General features: G+C 40.0%; 2 protein-coding genes across 2 annotated transcripts in view; both read left to right on the forward strand.

Moving 5' to 3' along the window:
- Window positions 1-14,758, forward strand: part of tp53i13 (tumor protein p53 inducible protein 13) — a 400,199-nt gene that overhangs the window by 60,937 nt on the left and 324,504 nt on the right. The gene's annotated exons all lie outside the window — the stretch shown is intronic.
- ankrd13b (ankyrin repeat domain 13B) overlaps window positions 1-14,758 on the forward strand; it is a 47,964-nt gene that overhangs the window by 27,355 nt on the left and 5,851 nt on the right. Inside the window, exons 5-12 of the mRNA XM_061781409.1 lie at window positions 1,602-1,726; window positions 6,495-6,540; window positions 6,631-6,774; window positions 7,370-7,610; window positions 11,681-11,747; window positions 12,427-12,508; window positions 13,363-13,427; window positions 14,084-14,220. Of these exons, the coding sequence (XP_061637393.1) occupies window positions 1,602-1,726; window positions 6,495-6,540; window positions 6,631-6,774; window positions 7,370-7,610; window positions 11,681-11,747; window positions 12,427-12,508; window positions 13,363-13,427; window positions 14,084-14,220 (907 nt within the window). The remainder of the gene's footprint in view (window positions 1-1,601; window positions 1,727-6,494; window positions 6,541-6,630; window positions 6,775-7,369; window positions 7,611-11,680; window positions 11,748-12,426; window positions 12,509-13,362; window positions 13,428-14,083; window positions 14,221-14,758) is intronic.

Here is a 14,758-nt window from a genome sequence, read left to right on the forward strand (position 1 = left end):
ACGCTAATGTGATAAAAGTCGAGTTGAGGTTGACAAGTCGATGATGTCGACTAGTCAAAGCCAAGCAAAGCAGCATAATGGTCTTTGACGTTGAAATCAGCATAATTCATGTACGGCTAATGTACCGACCCAATTTTGGCCTGAGTGACAATCGGCTCAGTTTATTGATTCTATTGGGCAGAGATGCTGTATCTCTGTTACAATTCTGTCTTTCTACCTATGAAGACTTGATTATTCTTCACTTGCAAATTGCTTTGCGTTAAAAAAAAAATATGATCCATGATTCATTAGTTGATTTGTTGGTATTGAGAGGATGTGAAAAGCCATGTTTTTTACAGCTCATGCATCTGTTTTCAAAAAAGCCACTAGCAAGATATTGTTTCTATTAAAAAAAACAACAACATACAATATATGATGTGGTTTACGATAACGCATACAAACTATTTTTGTTCATATAGTCATGTTGTAAACCTGAAAATGTCTCTTCTTAACGGCTCCCCAAAGGGTTTTACTGGGATAATGCTCATGCGACGTGCAGTAAAGAATTTTTATCAGACTACATTTGAAAAAATATATAATTTCCACCTGCCATTATTTAACGCCTCTCTTCGTGTAAGTTTTATTGTTGTTATTCCCTTGTGGTAGGATAAAGCTGCAAGTAAATTAACAGTATAAAAATGTTATTACTGAATTTCCATCAATGGATTAATTATATATGATTAATTATTAATAATAAGCAGCATGACAGTGGAGCTTATCCTATGCTATTTCAATTAATTATAATTTCTGAATGAGATCGGCAGGCAAATTACATAAAATGACGGAGAGCAACTCCCATGATACTGTGCTCATTGTCACGCTACCGTCTTTGAAAGATCTCTCCTATATATTCAGTGGTTAAAAAGGGACAGGCGGCACGGTGGCCGACTGGTTAGGGCGTCAGCCTCACAGTTTTGAGGACCCGGGTTCATTCCCCGGCCCCGACTGTGTGGAGTTTGCATGTTCTCCCCGTGCCTGCGTGGGTTTTCTCCGGGCACTCCGGTTTCCTCCCACATCCCAAAAACATGCATGAATTGGAGACTCTAAATTGCCCGTAGGTGTGACTGTGAGTGCGAATGGTTGTTTGTTTGTATGTGCCCTGCGATTGGCTGGCAACCGCCTCCTGCCCGATGACAGCTGGGATAGGCTCCAGCACACCCGCGACCCGAGTGAGGAGAAGCGGCTCAGAAAATGGATGGATGGATGGATAAAAAGGGACATTTTCATCTTCTTTCATCACTCATTGGAGTCAACAAATATGTGACTTAATCTGCTTTGTAATTTATGTCAGAAATGAAATAATGAAAGCTCCAGCTCTTGTAGGTAGGAAACATTACTGTTTTTTCTAGCTTTATGTTAACTGTTAAGAATAGTAGCAAAGTGGCTACCTGATGAATGGGGGTAAAAAATTTACTAATTTATAAAACTAGATTTTCCTTCGACCTACTTCAGTTTCTGGCTGCCGCCTTAAATTGCTCATGCACATCAATTTTAGATGAGGCCTGAGTGATTGGCTCATCTTTATCATTCCTTCTCGTTATCTCTCTCTCTCTCCTGCTCAGTTCTTCAGGAGGCAGTCAGTACTCGAGATCCGGAGCTGGTGCGCCTTGTGCTGCGTTACCGTGACTACCAGAGGACTGCCAAGAGACTAGCGGGCATCCCCGTCCTGCTGGAACGACTGCGCCAAGTGGGATTTCACACAAGCACACACAATTTTAAAAATAAAAATAAAAAAATACAGTTGCACATCAAAAGTGACTTTGATGCAGTGATGCCTTCATTTTGAATAATAGATTGATTTTTATTTTACATCTTTATGTTCAGATGCAAATTGAGTATTCTTATCTTTCTTTAGAACGCATGAATAAATTATTAGTCTAGGGGGATAAAGTATTGTGAAACACACATATGCTTGTTCATCTGGCACGCTTTCCTGTTTTTTGACTTTATTATTGTGCATTTTCATGTTTTCCTTTCTTTGCCCTCAAAGTCATTGTCACCATTAGGAGCTGTATATTGCCTGCTTACAAAACCTTCCGGAAGCAGAGCACGCACTCTATTCCGTACACATATAGTTAAAGGGAATTTAACATTTTGGATTCAGAAGACACAAGAGTACTGTTACAACTTGTGTTAAATATGAATGAAAAATATTCTGAATTTCTCATTTTGTTTTAGAAAATGTTAATATCTTATTGGACAGGCAGCCAGCATTTGTTCCCTTCTCTTGCCGGTGTCATGCCAGAGCATGCCATGTAGAGATTACGTATTATTTAGTAGAGTTTCACACCCCACTTTCATTTGTAAGTTTTATTTTTGGTATTCCTGTGGATTGTGTCAAGGTACAAGCACATCAACAGTATAAATACATATAAAACTAGTTTTGTGTAGACGCAATCTAAACGATGCTGTTTACATCATAATCTAGAGCACCGTAACAAATTATACATTTAAAACTGTTTTTGCCTGTATTGGAAAAGTGTAAATATACATTTGGACATGTAACTTGAAAAATGAGTCAATAATAACTCTATTTCTGACCACAAAGACTGACACATGACTTTCTTGTGTCATTTCCATCTAAAAAGTCACTTTAATTCAAAATTTGGCCAGGATAGAAATATTTCTTTTGCAAAGCAAGATCCCTTTTTTACTTTGCAAGAAGTTAAATATGGAAGCTAAAATATTAGAATCTTTCAGTTTTACCTCATTCTGGATTTGTGTCATCTCTAATTTGTGTTCTCCCTACTACTTTATTGTCAATGTATAACATAAATCACCAATTTGTGTATGTTGGATCTAATCTTGCGAGAGAAATCTGCGATCATCCTGGAGCAAATGATATCAGAACATTTATTAAAAGAAATCCACACCCAATGAATCTCACCAGTAAACAAAAGGGAAATTATTGAAACAACTATAAAATGTAAAAATAAAATGTCCACTGATTCTGATGATTTCGACATGATTGTAATAAAAAAAAAGGTAATTGCGGGTATTGCAAAGCTATTATCATATTATACTTCTCATTACAACCTAGTACCTTCCTACATAAACTGAAAATAGCAAATGTCATTCCTCTGTACAAATCCAAAAGTACTTATTCACAATCTAGAGAATGGAAAAGAAAATCATGCATTCCATCTACAGTATGGCTTCAGAGAAAAAAGATCGTCACTGGCAATATTAGATTCAGTTGAACACATCACAAATGCTATCCAAAAAAAAAAGTTTGCAGCAGGATTATTCATCAATCTAAAAAAAACATTTATACACAACAGATGAGCAAATACTAATGAAAACAAATAATTTTATGGTATTAGGTGAACATTTTTGAATTGGAATTATTATGTACTTGGGGAGTAGAAAACCATTTGTTAAACTACAAAACTGCTGCTCTATGTGTTTGGTCATTGCCTGTGGAGTCCCTCAGGAGTCACTATTGGGTCCCACAATGTTCATGTTATATATGAATGATCTATGTTATTTTTCTGATGTGTTAAAGCCTATTTTGTTCTGGACAGGATTTAATTAGTATTATAGAGCTGTTCAGAAATTAGTAAATTTAAGTCATGGTTTAATAGGAACACATTTCCGAACCGCTTATCCTCACTAGGGTCGTGGGCGTGCTGGAGCCTATCCCAACAATCTTCGAGCGAGAGATGGGGTACACCCTGAACTGGTCACCAGCCAATCGCAGGGCACATATAAACAAACAACCATTCACTCACATTCACACCTACTGGCAATTTAGAGTCTTCAATCAACCTACTATGCATGTTTATGGGATGTGGGAGGAAACCGCAGTACCTGGAGAAAATCCACGCAGGCACGGGGAGAACATGCAAACTCCACACAGGCAAGGCTGGAATTTGAACCCCGGTCCTCAGAACTGTGAGGCAGATGTGCTAACCAGTCTTCCACCATGCTGTCCTAATAGGAACAAATTACCATTAAATATATTCAAAAGGACAATAATGTTATTTGGAAATTGCAGTCAAATTTCACGTACAACATTTCAAATAGATGGGGTGAATATTGAAAGGGTAACTGAAAACCAATTTCTAGGATTAATAATTGCTAGAAATAATAATAATAATAATAATTATTATTATTATTATAATCTCGCTTTGAATCCTCACATAAAACACAACAACCATCGCTGTATTATATGAAGCAAAACAGGTCTTGGAAAACACTACACATTCGCTACTGCTCGTTAGTTTTACCATATCTAAGTTACTGTGCAGAGATATGGCACAACAACTGTATTAAAACCACTATATATTCTACAGATAAATATATCAGGATAATCATCAGAATTGACTATTGGGGCCATTTTTTTTTATTACAGTCAGGATATTATAACCCATGTATCAAATACACTATCAAACACCACAAATCATGTGCAAAAACTAATCAATGACCAGGAAATATTCAGAGCATGTTTCGTAAGAGTGAGGGAAAATATCATTGAAGAGGATTGTTTGACTTCAAAAGAGCTAAATTGAGACTTACAGAAGGAAGTTTTTGTGTATGTATATGCAAGCTGACCATATGGAACTCTCTAAAGAAAATGACGACTTGAAACAATGTCCAAACATGAAGCAATTGAAGATTATGTATAAAACATGACTCATGAGAGATACAGGATGGAAGGTGTTGAAGCATTGAGTGCTTGTTTTTCGACAAGCTCTTCTGCTTTCTATTGTTGTTATTCATTTACCTTTTATTTTTTGTTGTTGTTTTCAGTTTTTCCATACAAAGGCCTGAAGGGCATAAGGAAGTGGAATGTGATTTTATTTGTGATTATGGAAAAGGGTGGGATTAAATAAGCACAGCTTCTTCTCCTTTTCGAATGTGTATTATTTATGCATTTACTTGTTTGTGTTTGTAATGTTAATGTTTTAAATTGTTGTTACAGGTGAACAAACAAATGCACTTGCGTCTTATTTCATTTACACGTTCTAAATGAATACTCTCTTGATTTCTGTGCAGAGAACATATTTCTTTCTCTGCTATGATCTGCCAATTCATCTGCTGTTCTTTTTCTGGCATCTTTACGAGCCAGCTGTTCTTCTGTTTGCCAGTGTTAACACAAAGCAGACCTGCAGATACAGTATGCGCACTTTGTTTACAGTATGGTTGTGTAAGGATTTCTAAAGGGATATTTTGGTCATACCTGACAATGGAGTTGGGTTTGAATCTGAAATACCATCTCAGAAAAGCAACAACATTATGGACAGAAGATTGGCTGCCTCGCTGGCACTCTGGCTGATGGTCCAAGTTGCTCAGCTAATGCAAGACAAATGGAAATAAATGTATTGGGATTCATGCACAGTTCTGTTTTAACAACAGTTTTTTTTTCTTTTTTTTTTTGCAGCAGCATTCGTTTTAGTGAAACAGTTGTTTCAGTGGGAGATATACAGAATTTGGGTTCCGTTCCATTACGGTCTTAGAATAGAGCGATCCTTGAATTTTCTTGTGCAATTGGATTTTAGCTCTATAGGTATTTCAGTTGTGGTACTTATTTGGTATCTGCTGGCTGGAAAACACACGAGAAAGCAGTCTTTTGATTCAGTCTTACATTTAGAAAATGATTGTCATCTTATTGGTCAATTTGAAGAACTTTCTTACGCATCATTCAAAAGATTCCTGGAAATGATTAGCATACATTGGAGCATTCTAATACATTTAGTACACTGGATGTGCCTGTATTTATATGAAAGTAAAAAGAAGTGTTGGGCATTTTGTCGGAATGTAAAAAAACAATAATAGCAAATCTTCACAACACACAAACACTGTCCAGTCACTTACCACTTTCTTGTGTCATGTCCAGCTAAAAGATATTCATTAATTCACAACTTAAAATTCCCTTCTAAACTCAAAATATGACCAAGTCTGACTCATTTTGGGCTTAACAGTATGTGGCAGATAAAAGTGTAGTCTCAGGGGAAGTTACAATATAATACTTCAGTTGCCATGCACTTTAGCCTGTTATAATGTTCCCCTTATTTAAGAAACAAATGAAGGAGATTGTTCTTGTGCACATTTGGCTGCAGCTCATGTCATCACACATGCCATCTTTAAATACTCGGGTACCAGTTCCAGGTGGCTTCACATTTATGTGGTAGAAACTTATCTCTCACACTTATACGTGCATTGAAGCGCACACTTGAAAATGTCACAAACGTCACTCGGCGTTCTTCCTCCGCTGCTCTCACCCACATCCTTCCCTGTCCATCATGTACTATTATTTACCCACATGCACATAATACACAAGCAGCGCTCTGTGCCCGTCACAACATCTTTGGCAGGCATCAGTTTCTTTATTCACGCTCCATCTTTTTGGGTTAATGGCCATCTGTAAAGCCATTATCTCGCCAACTGTCTCTATTCATCAATGGCTTTCTCCTTTGTCTTGACCAATGGTTGCACTCTCTTGGTCTCTGCAGGCCCAGGACTTCTATGTGGAGATGAAATGGGAGTTTACAAGCTGGGGTGAGTGCACTGTTTCATTTTGGTCACAGACATCAATCCATCTATCCATCTATCTAGCTAATCTACTTGCCTATTTGTATTCGTCCTTAGTGCCCCTCGTGTCTCGTATCTGCCCCAGTGACACCTACAGGGTTTGGAAGAGTGGTCAGTGTCTCCGTGTTGACACAACTCTCACCGGATTTGAGCAGATGACCTGGCAGAGAGGAAATCGGAGCTTCATTTTCAGGGGACAAGGTCAAAATGTTCAGTCATATTTGCAATTGTACGATGTGCACTCTAAAAGATCATCCATATCCCTTTTGTCAGAAGGACGCTGTAGTTGCTAATATGTCAGTGTGACCATTTATAAACCAAGCTAATGTTTCGACACATCAGCAAAGTTTTTTTAGCACTTTCTGATATTTGTCAATCACGGGATGTAAGTGCGAAATGAAACAAATTCCCAAAGTAATGCAAGTGTGACTGTCTGTATTTTTCCTCTAAGATGCTCTCTGTCCCCCAGCTCCCTTTGCTGGAATCACTTCATGACCCCCTGTACTTATTCTTCTCCCCTGGCTCTGCACTTCTCATTTTATATTTATCTTTGTTCCTCTTACATCTTAAATAATTTTTCATCTTCTGACCTGTCCCTGGACTTGTCTTATGCTCTGCAAAATGTGCTCCCACTCTGTTTCTTTCCTCTTCCTGCACCCGTGTTAACATGTTCCCTCTTGAAATCAATCACTGACGTGTCATTTGTACACTTGGAGGTACGTATTGTTATCCGTTTTTCACACTTAAATTGCCCTAACTTTTCCCGGCATCCACGCATCCCGATTTGACATCCCAGACTCCAACGCAGAGGTGATTGAGGTCGACCACGACAGGCAGCTGGTGTTCTGTGAGACCTTGTGTGTCTCGTCTCTCGCAGCGTTGTCACCCGGCCGTGGCAAAGGCGGCGCCTGCGGCAGTACGGCTGCCGGTTTGGGCCTGCTGGGGGGAGCGCAGCCCACTGATGAGCAGGTGGCGGCCCGACTGTCTGCCGCTGTGGTGACCACTCAGCTGGACACTCGCAACATCGCCTTTGAGAGGTCAGATGCAACGGATAACACATTTTAAACTTCATACTTCATACTATAATATCCATCCATCCATCCATTTTCTGAGCCGCTTATCCTCACTTGGGTCGCGGGAGTGCTGGAGCCTATCCCAGCTATCATCGGGCAGGAGGCGGGGTAAACCCTGAACTGGTTGCCAGCCAATCGCAGGGCACATACAAACAAACAACCATCCGCACTTACATTCACACCTACGGGCAATTTAGAGTCTTCAATTAATCTACCATGCATGTTTTTGGGATGTGGGAGGAAACCGGAGTGCCCGGAGAAAACTCACGTTGGCACGGGGAGAACATGCAAACTCCACATAGGCGGGGCCGGGGATTGAACCCCGGTCTTCAGAACTGTGAGGCAGACGCTCTAACATGTCTTCACCGTGCTGCTCATACTATAATATCCCATAGTAATATAATATCTATCTACGCTGGAGACTTCACACTCACATTTAGACCTACAAGCAATTTACAGACTGTAGCGAATGTACATGTTTTGGACCGTGGTATTCAACATACACTAAACACGGCACACAAAAAGCCCCACACTGATTTAAATCCAGAACCTTCTTTCTGTGAGGGGCTCTTGTTAGGAGGAATTACCAGTGGGATAGTGTGCTGTTTTGCAAATCAAATAAAAAAAAAAAAACCCCAGCTGTACATTACGACAGGTACATTGTTAGCATGGCTTATTCATGGTGAACTAGTGTCAAACATGCAATGTCACCTGTTTGATTTAGTATTTTTTGGAATATAGAATCAATGAAAAGTATATGAGGTGATCAACTTACCGACGACCCGGTGAGAACGGTGACGTGACTTACTGCAAGCGGGGGTTTTCCGAACCCAGAAAAATGCAGCAGTTCGCGTAAAGTACGCCACGCTTATATATGTTCACCCTTGGTTTGTCTCGAGAGCTGTCGTATTCCTTCTTTTTTACTTATGTTGCTATCCATCCATCCATCCATCCATCCATTTTCCTTTCCGCTTATCCTCACTTATCTCAGCTGACTGGGCGAGAGGCGGGATACACCCTGAACTGGTCGCCAGCCAATCACAGGGCACATATAAACAAAGAATGATTCACACTCATATGCACACCTATGGGCAATTTAGAGTCTTCAATCAACCTACCATGCATGTTTTTAGAATGTGAGAGGAAACAGGAGCACTGGGAGAAAACCCACGCAATTACAGGGAGAACATGCAAACTCATTGATTATTCATCAATTTAAAAAACACTTACACACAACAGATGAGCAAATACTAATGAAAACAAATACTTTTATGGTAGTAGGTGAACATTTTTTAGTTTGATTATTATGTACTTGGGAGTAGAAAACCATTTGTTAAACTATAAGTGTACAAAACTGCTGCTCTATGTGTTTGGTCATTGCCTGTGGAGTCCCTCAGGAGTCACTATTGGGTCCCACACTGTTCATGTTATATATGAATGATCTATGTCATTTTTCTGATGTGTTAAAGCCTATTTTGTTCTGGACAGGATTTCATTAGTATTACAAAGCTCTTAAATTCAGAAATTTTCAAATTTAAGTCATGGTTTAATAGGAACAATTTTCCGTACCGCTTATCCTCACTAGGGTTGCGGGCGTGCTGGAGCCTATCCCAGCTATCTTCAGGCGAGAAGCGGGGTACACCTTGATCTGGTCGCCAGCCAATCGCAGGGCACATACAAACAAACAACTATTCACACTCACATTCACACCTATGGGCAATTTAGAGTCTTCAATCAACCTACTATGCACGCTTGTAGGATGTGGGAGGAAACCGGAGTACCTGGAGAAAACCCACGCAGTTATGGGGAGAACATGCAAACTCCACACATGCGAGGACGGATTTCAACCCGCGTCCTCAGAACTGTGAGGCTGATATGCTAACCAGTCAATCACCGTGCCACCAACTTTTGTTGCTGATCAGAGTTAAATAATCCGGCCAAGAAACTATAATAGTCTCCTTTGCGAGAGGCTGCGGTGTGCTTGAGCAAATGATTCACAACACCCCTCGTTCACACCGTCTTTCGCTACAGTCTCTGTTTGGCTATTCTCTGAGTGTCTGAACAGTTGGAAAATAAATAATAAAAAATAAATTACAGGCATAAAATGGGGCAAGAGAGGGCTAATTTTTAAAAGATCATTTTAATGATATTCAATTGTCATGTCGTACAGACAGTTTTAATACATGACAAAAACAGTTTTTCTTTAAACTGCAAACTCTATCTTTAAGGACAATGTCTACCTGCTAAAACAACAATGGTTAAAAAACCACAGGCAATAAAAAATATATACGTACATCAGTTACAGAAACAACTACTCAGACATTATACTGTACGTGCATTATATATACAGCATGTGCGTAAAAAGCCAAATGGATGTGAAAAAACAACACTGTTGTTGCACTTTGTTTGTGATAGTAGATTTTCAGTAGACGTAAATATGACACAACAAACCCACTGCGATTGCTGTTATTATACAGGCTGTCATTCCTGCAGTGACATCACTGCACTGTTGCCAGAGGAGCTGCTTAAAGCCTCCAACATCTCATACAGAGGACGGATGGGTCATTGCATGATTGATGTCTTTTTTTTGTTTTTGTTTTGTTTTTTTAACATCCTCCTCTGACACACTTCTTTTATGGGGTCCAGTGGGCAGTTTGATACTAAACTACTCTCAAATCTCTCTGTGCTTCCACTCAGACAGACCAACGCAAAGACAATTTCAATCTAAATTAAGAAAACAACAGCAACAATAAGTATTACTAATATATGTATACCACACCTTTAAACTTATCTGAATATTGCATTAGGTTATAATAAAGAAGATTAGGCATTTGCGGCGTTGCAGTCACCTACTGTATAAATTTGCAGATTAATCAGATGTTGTATGAATGCTTGATTTAGTGCTAACTTGATGCTATAACACTGACTACAGGTTTAATAATGTTTCACACATACTGCACATTCATTGGCTCATCTTCTCTAGCATATGTTTGTATTTATCACAGTGCGAATACACCGTCGGGGAAAAAAACCCAAAGAAAACCTCTCTGCTTTTTTAAAGGTAACAATTAGACCACGTAACATACAACAAAACTAAATTTGAAACTGAAACAGGGTTACAAGATATGACGTTAACTCAGAAACCTCTGAGTTGACTCAAACCTTCAAGTTTCTAAATTACGAGGCATGTTCTAATGAAAAGGACAAGGTAATTAATTAAATTTATCTCCCTAATCCCCCCTTGACACTGAAGTAATTTATTAGAGCCCACTTGGCTCTTGATGTCTTTAAGTGTCATGCTTCATGACACTCATTTCTTTCCACAGGTCTGACCACTTGTACACAGACAGAACAGAAAGACAAGGAAAAGATAAATGTTCAAAGAGAGAGCAATAAGACTGAAAGTAATGCGGAGATATTTGGGAAGGTTATGAGGTGAAAGTGAGCTGTTTGTCAGGTTCCTAGCTCCAAGTGTCAAGACGTGCATTTTCCTTGTCAGTGCTCCCTTTCTACATGCTAATAATTTGTTTAGCATGCATGTGAGCAAGCTGCAATATCAAGCACCATATTGCATATCTTTTGTCAGCCATGAACACAAAATACAGCGACAGTCAACATGACTTGATTATATTGTTAAGCCCAACATATTGTTGGTTCATTATTTATGAATGAACCCACTCACATTTTCTTTTCTGTGGAACCTATATGCGACTATTTGCGGAAAAATTCAAATTTTCAATATAAATATAGAGTAGATATAGAACCAAACAGCTTCGAAGATGAGCAAGAATTTAGGGACATTAAAAGAAAAATTAACCCTTCCCTTCGTTTTATAGTCACTTCCTGTTATAGGAAGATGAGACATTCTTCAATAACTTCAGTGAAAATTTTACACCTCAACGCACCATAGCGTTCAGCAGTATGTTTTAGGACAAAACAAGAATTCGAGAAATCCTTCAAAACAAAATTCACAGGCAGATGTAATTACATATTTGCCGCAGCTGATATATTGATGTAACGTCTGTTGATTGCAGGAACAAGACAGGCATACTGGGCTGGAGGAGCGAGAAGACCGAGACTGTGAACGGATATGAAGCTAAGGTAGAGAGAGCACTGACAGACTGTCGAGTCTTTCACACTGTCCAGACAATCCATGGATGTCGTGATTTTCTGCAATGACACTTAAAACTCATTCACTGCCAGCCTTCCTGGTTAACGTGGATATTTGACTTCTAAAGCCGTCAATGGCAGTGAATGTGTTTTAAACAAGTGTTCTGTCCAGAATAATTCCCACGTTATTCTATACTAAAAATATGTTTCTATTGTGACTTAGACAAACAATATAGATATCCTAGACCCCATTTGTTTTCTGGAGCACCACGAGGCATCGATCGGAGACAAGTGTCACACGTAGAGGATCATCAATCACCAGTGCTTTAAAAGCAATTCCGACAGGCCTCAGCAGTAACTGTTATTTTCTGCACTGCTGATTTAGAGTTCGGAACGTAAATGGGCACACTCAGTTGAGCTGCTTTCCTCTTTCTCCTGTTGTTTGGCGTCTTTGACTTTCCTCTTGTGGAGCATTGCTTGATGATGCTACGCGAGGCATGTTATAGTGTGATGGGCTGAATTCTTACAGTATATTGATGTGGGGTTAATATTTTTTACATGTTTATTATGGCAATAAAAAACTGTTATTATTCAGCTTTGCGCCAAGCAGTCATTTGGTGCTTTATTGCTTGCTCATCAGCGTCATTTTGATCTTTTCTTCCATTTTTAGGTGTATGCTGCATCAAATGTGGAGCTTATCACCAGGACCAGAACGGACCACCTGTCAGACCAGAACAAGAACAAGATTAAAGGTTCATCACTGTTGTCAGCTTCTTAAAGACATTCAAGGTGTTGTCGTCGCATAGCAACAGCCATTGACACCCTGTTTTGCTGTGACCTCCAACGTTAAATGCTGTCTCATGTCTGAGGGTAATCCCACTAACCTTGGCTCAATGGCATCACCCTGAGCCTCCCAGCTAACAAATACTCCCACTCCCTTTGGAGACTTGTTTTTTTAGATGCTATAAAGATAAGTTAAAGGGTGCATACCTTTTCAGAAAAGAGGATGCTTGGGGGGGAGATGATAATACATTGGTACTTTGACTTTGGAGTGCCCCGAGTTTGTGTTGCGAGCCAAAATTCGACGTAAAGCGAGCTTCAGATACACCGCCGCTTGACTGAAGTGAAAAAAGAAGGAAGGCTCCCATCACATGCCACACACTTCACACTTTCAGCCGTTTACTGAACGGGACAAGAAGCCAAACATAAAGATACAAAATGAGAACACTCGCAAGGAGCATGGAGCAGACGCTAACATTCCGAACTGTGTGGTAAATGATTGGCCAAAGGCAGCTGGAGTCAGGGCTCCTGGTGCCACTAACTAGGCCACGCCCCATCGATAGGGAGGCATCAACACACAAATATATTACTCCAAGTGCTTGTTCTGTAATAATATGTAATGTAGTAATATATTTTTTAGTACAGTCCAGTCCGTACGACTGCTAAATAATAATAATTATTCCTGCAATTGACTGGTGACCAGTCCAGGGTGTGTGTGTGTGTATATATATTGACATACTGTACATAAATACAGCATGTATGGCATCGTCCTCAACAGTTTGTTTTAACTGTTTAATTGTCTTGGCTTTTTGTGTCTTCTGAGCAGGTGGGAAGACTCCCCTCCAGAACTTCCTTGGGATTGCAGAGCAACACATGGGTCCGAACAATGGGGTCAGTGTTGGGTAAAAGTACCGTTTCTTCTTAACATAAATACTCAAGTAAAAGTAGAAATTATGCTTCATTGAAACTACTCTGACAAGTACAATTCAAAATGTTACTTGAGTAAATATATCGGTTTAAATGTAACACGTTACTACCCACCTCTGACTGTGAGTACTGTTATGCTGTCTGTATACATCTGTTGCTGCACCATTTTTTTTCTTCACTCCATTGCATGAAGGATTATAGCATTGCAAAATACATTTTTAGTGCTAAAAAAATGAAGTACTATCTGCATGGTAATTTGTATTTTATTAGGTTTTTCAAAGAAATTGGTAGTGAGAAAAGCACAGCCGGCGCAACCCGGCGAAGAGGTGAGCGCTGCAATTGTTTTCCGTTCAGAGCCCACAACGCTGGGTTTAGCCGCTGAGAGAACCGAGTGCTAGTTGCCGTAGCGGTGACGGTAGAAGTCCGGTCGGGTACTTACGCGCGAGGGTTCCCCTTGAAATTTTCTAGCAAAAAAAAAAAAAAAAAAGCATATTACACATGAGAAATTACGGTAGCAATTGTTAAAGTGGAATAGTTAATTGTAGGTACTGAACTGAATTCTTCTCTCTGCTTAAATGAGTTTGCATTTACAGTATACTGTATGTGCCATGACTGTGCAGGCCCTGGTGACCCAGATGTCAACTCCGGCGGTGACCAACCCTGCAGCGCTGACCGCTGAGGAATACTTCAACCCCAGCTCTTCTCCCACGCTGAGGGACATTGGCCACCAGTGCCAACTCACCACCAAGACCCAGAGGTAAGGCAGCGGCGCCCGAGCCGACAGTCAGCCTCGCAGGAAAAGCAGAGCGAAGCGGCCATGCATACGGCGAAGTTGCCCTGTGAACACGGCCGCCGAGTGACCGTCGAGCTGACCGATGACAAATAACAGTGGGACTTTCCGACATTTATGCCTTGATGACTTATCGGGCTGCGTCAGCCAAATTGGTTTCTTTTTAACTGTCATGGACATCCATCATAATACTTCACAAACACCATCAACTGAGCATTATGAGTGCTGTGGGTGAACTCATCCACAGCTAGAGAAATGCGCTCTGCATTTTTCATTCCATCGCACAGTTGCCTAACTCGATTGCCGATGCGATGCAGCCAAGAGAAACACTACGAAATGAAGAGAGCAGACTGTTGGGAATAATTGAACACTTTTTAATGGAACACATGTTAATATTTAGGTTGTAAACACAGGACATGCACACCAGTGCTAGCCGTGACAAACGCGAACAGTGTTTGGAAATTGGGAGCTGAGAACTAGCAGCATCCAGGTACTACTGTATGTT

Source organism: Phyllopteryx taeniolatus, chromosome 8 (assembly GCF_024500385.1).
Source record: "Phyllopteryx taeniolatus isolate TA_2022b chromosome 8, UOR_Ptae_1.2, whole genome shotgun sequence".
In the NCBI taxonomy this organism is placed as follows: Eukaryota; Metazoa; Chordata; class Actinopteri; order Syngnathiformes; family Syngnathidae; genus Phyllopteryx; species Phyllopteryx taeniolatus.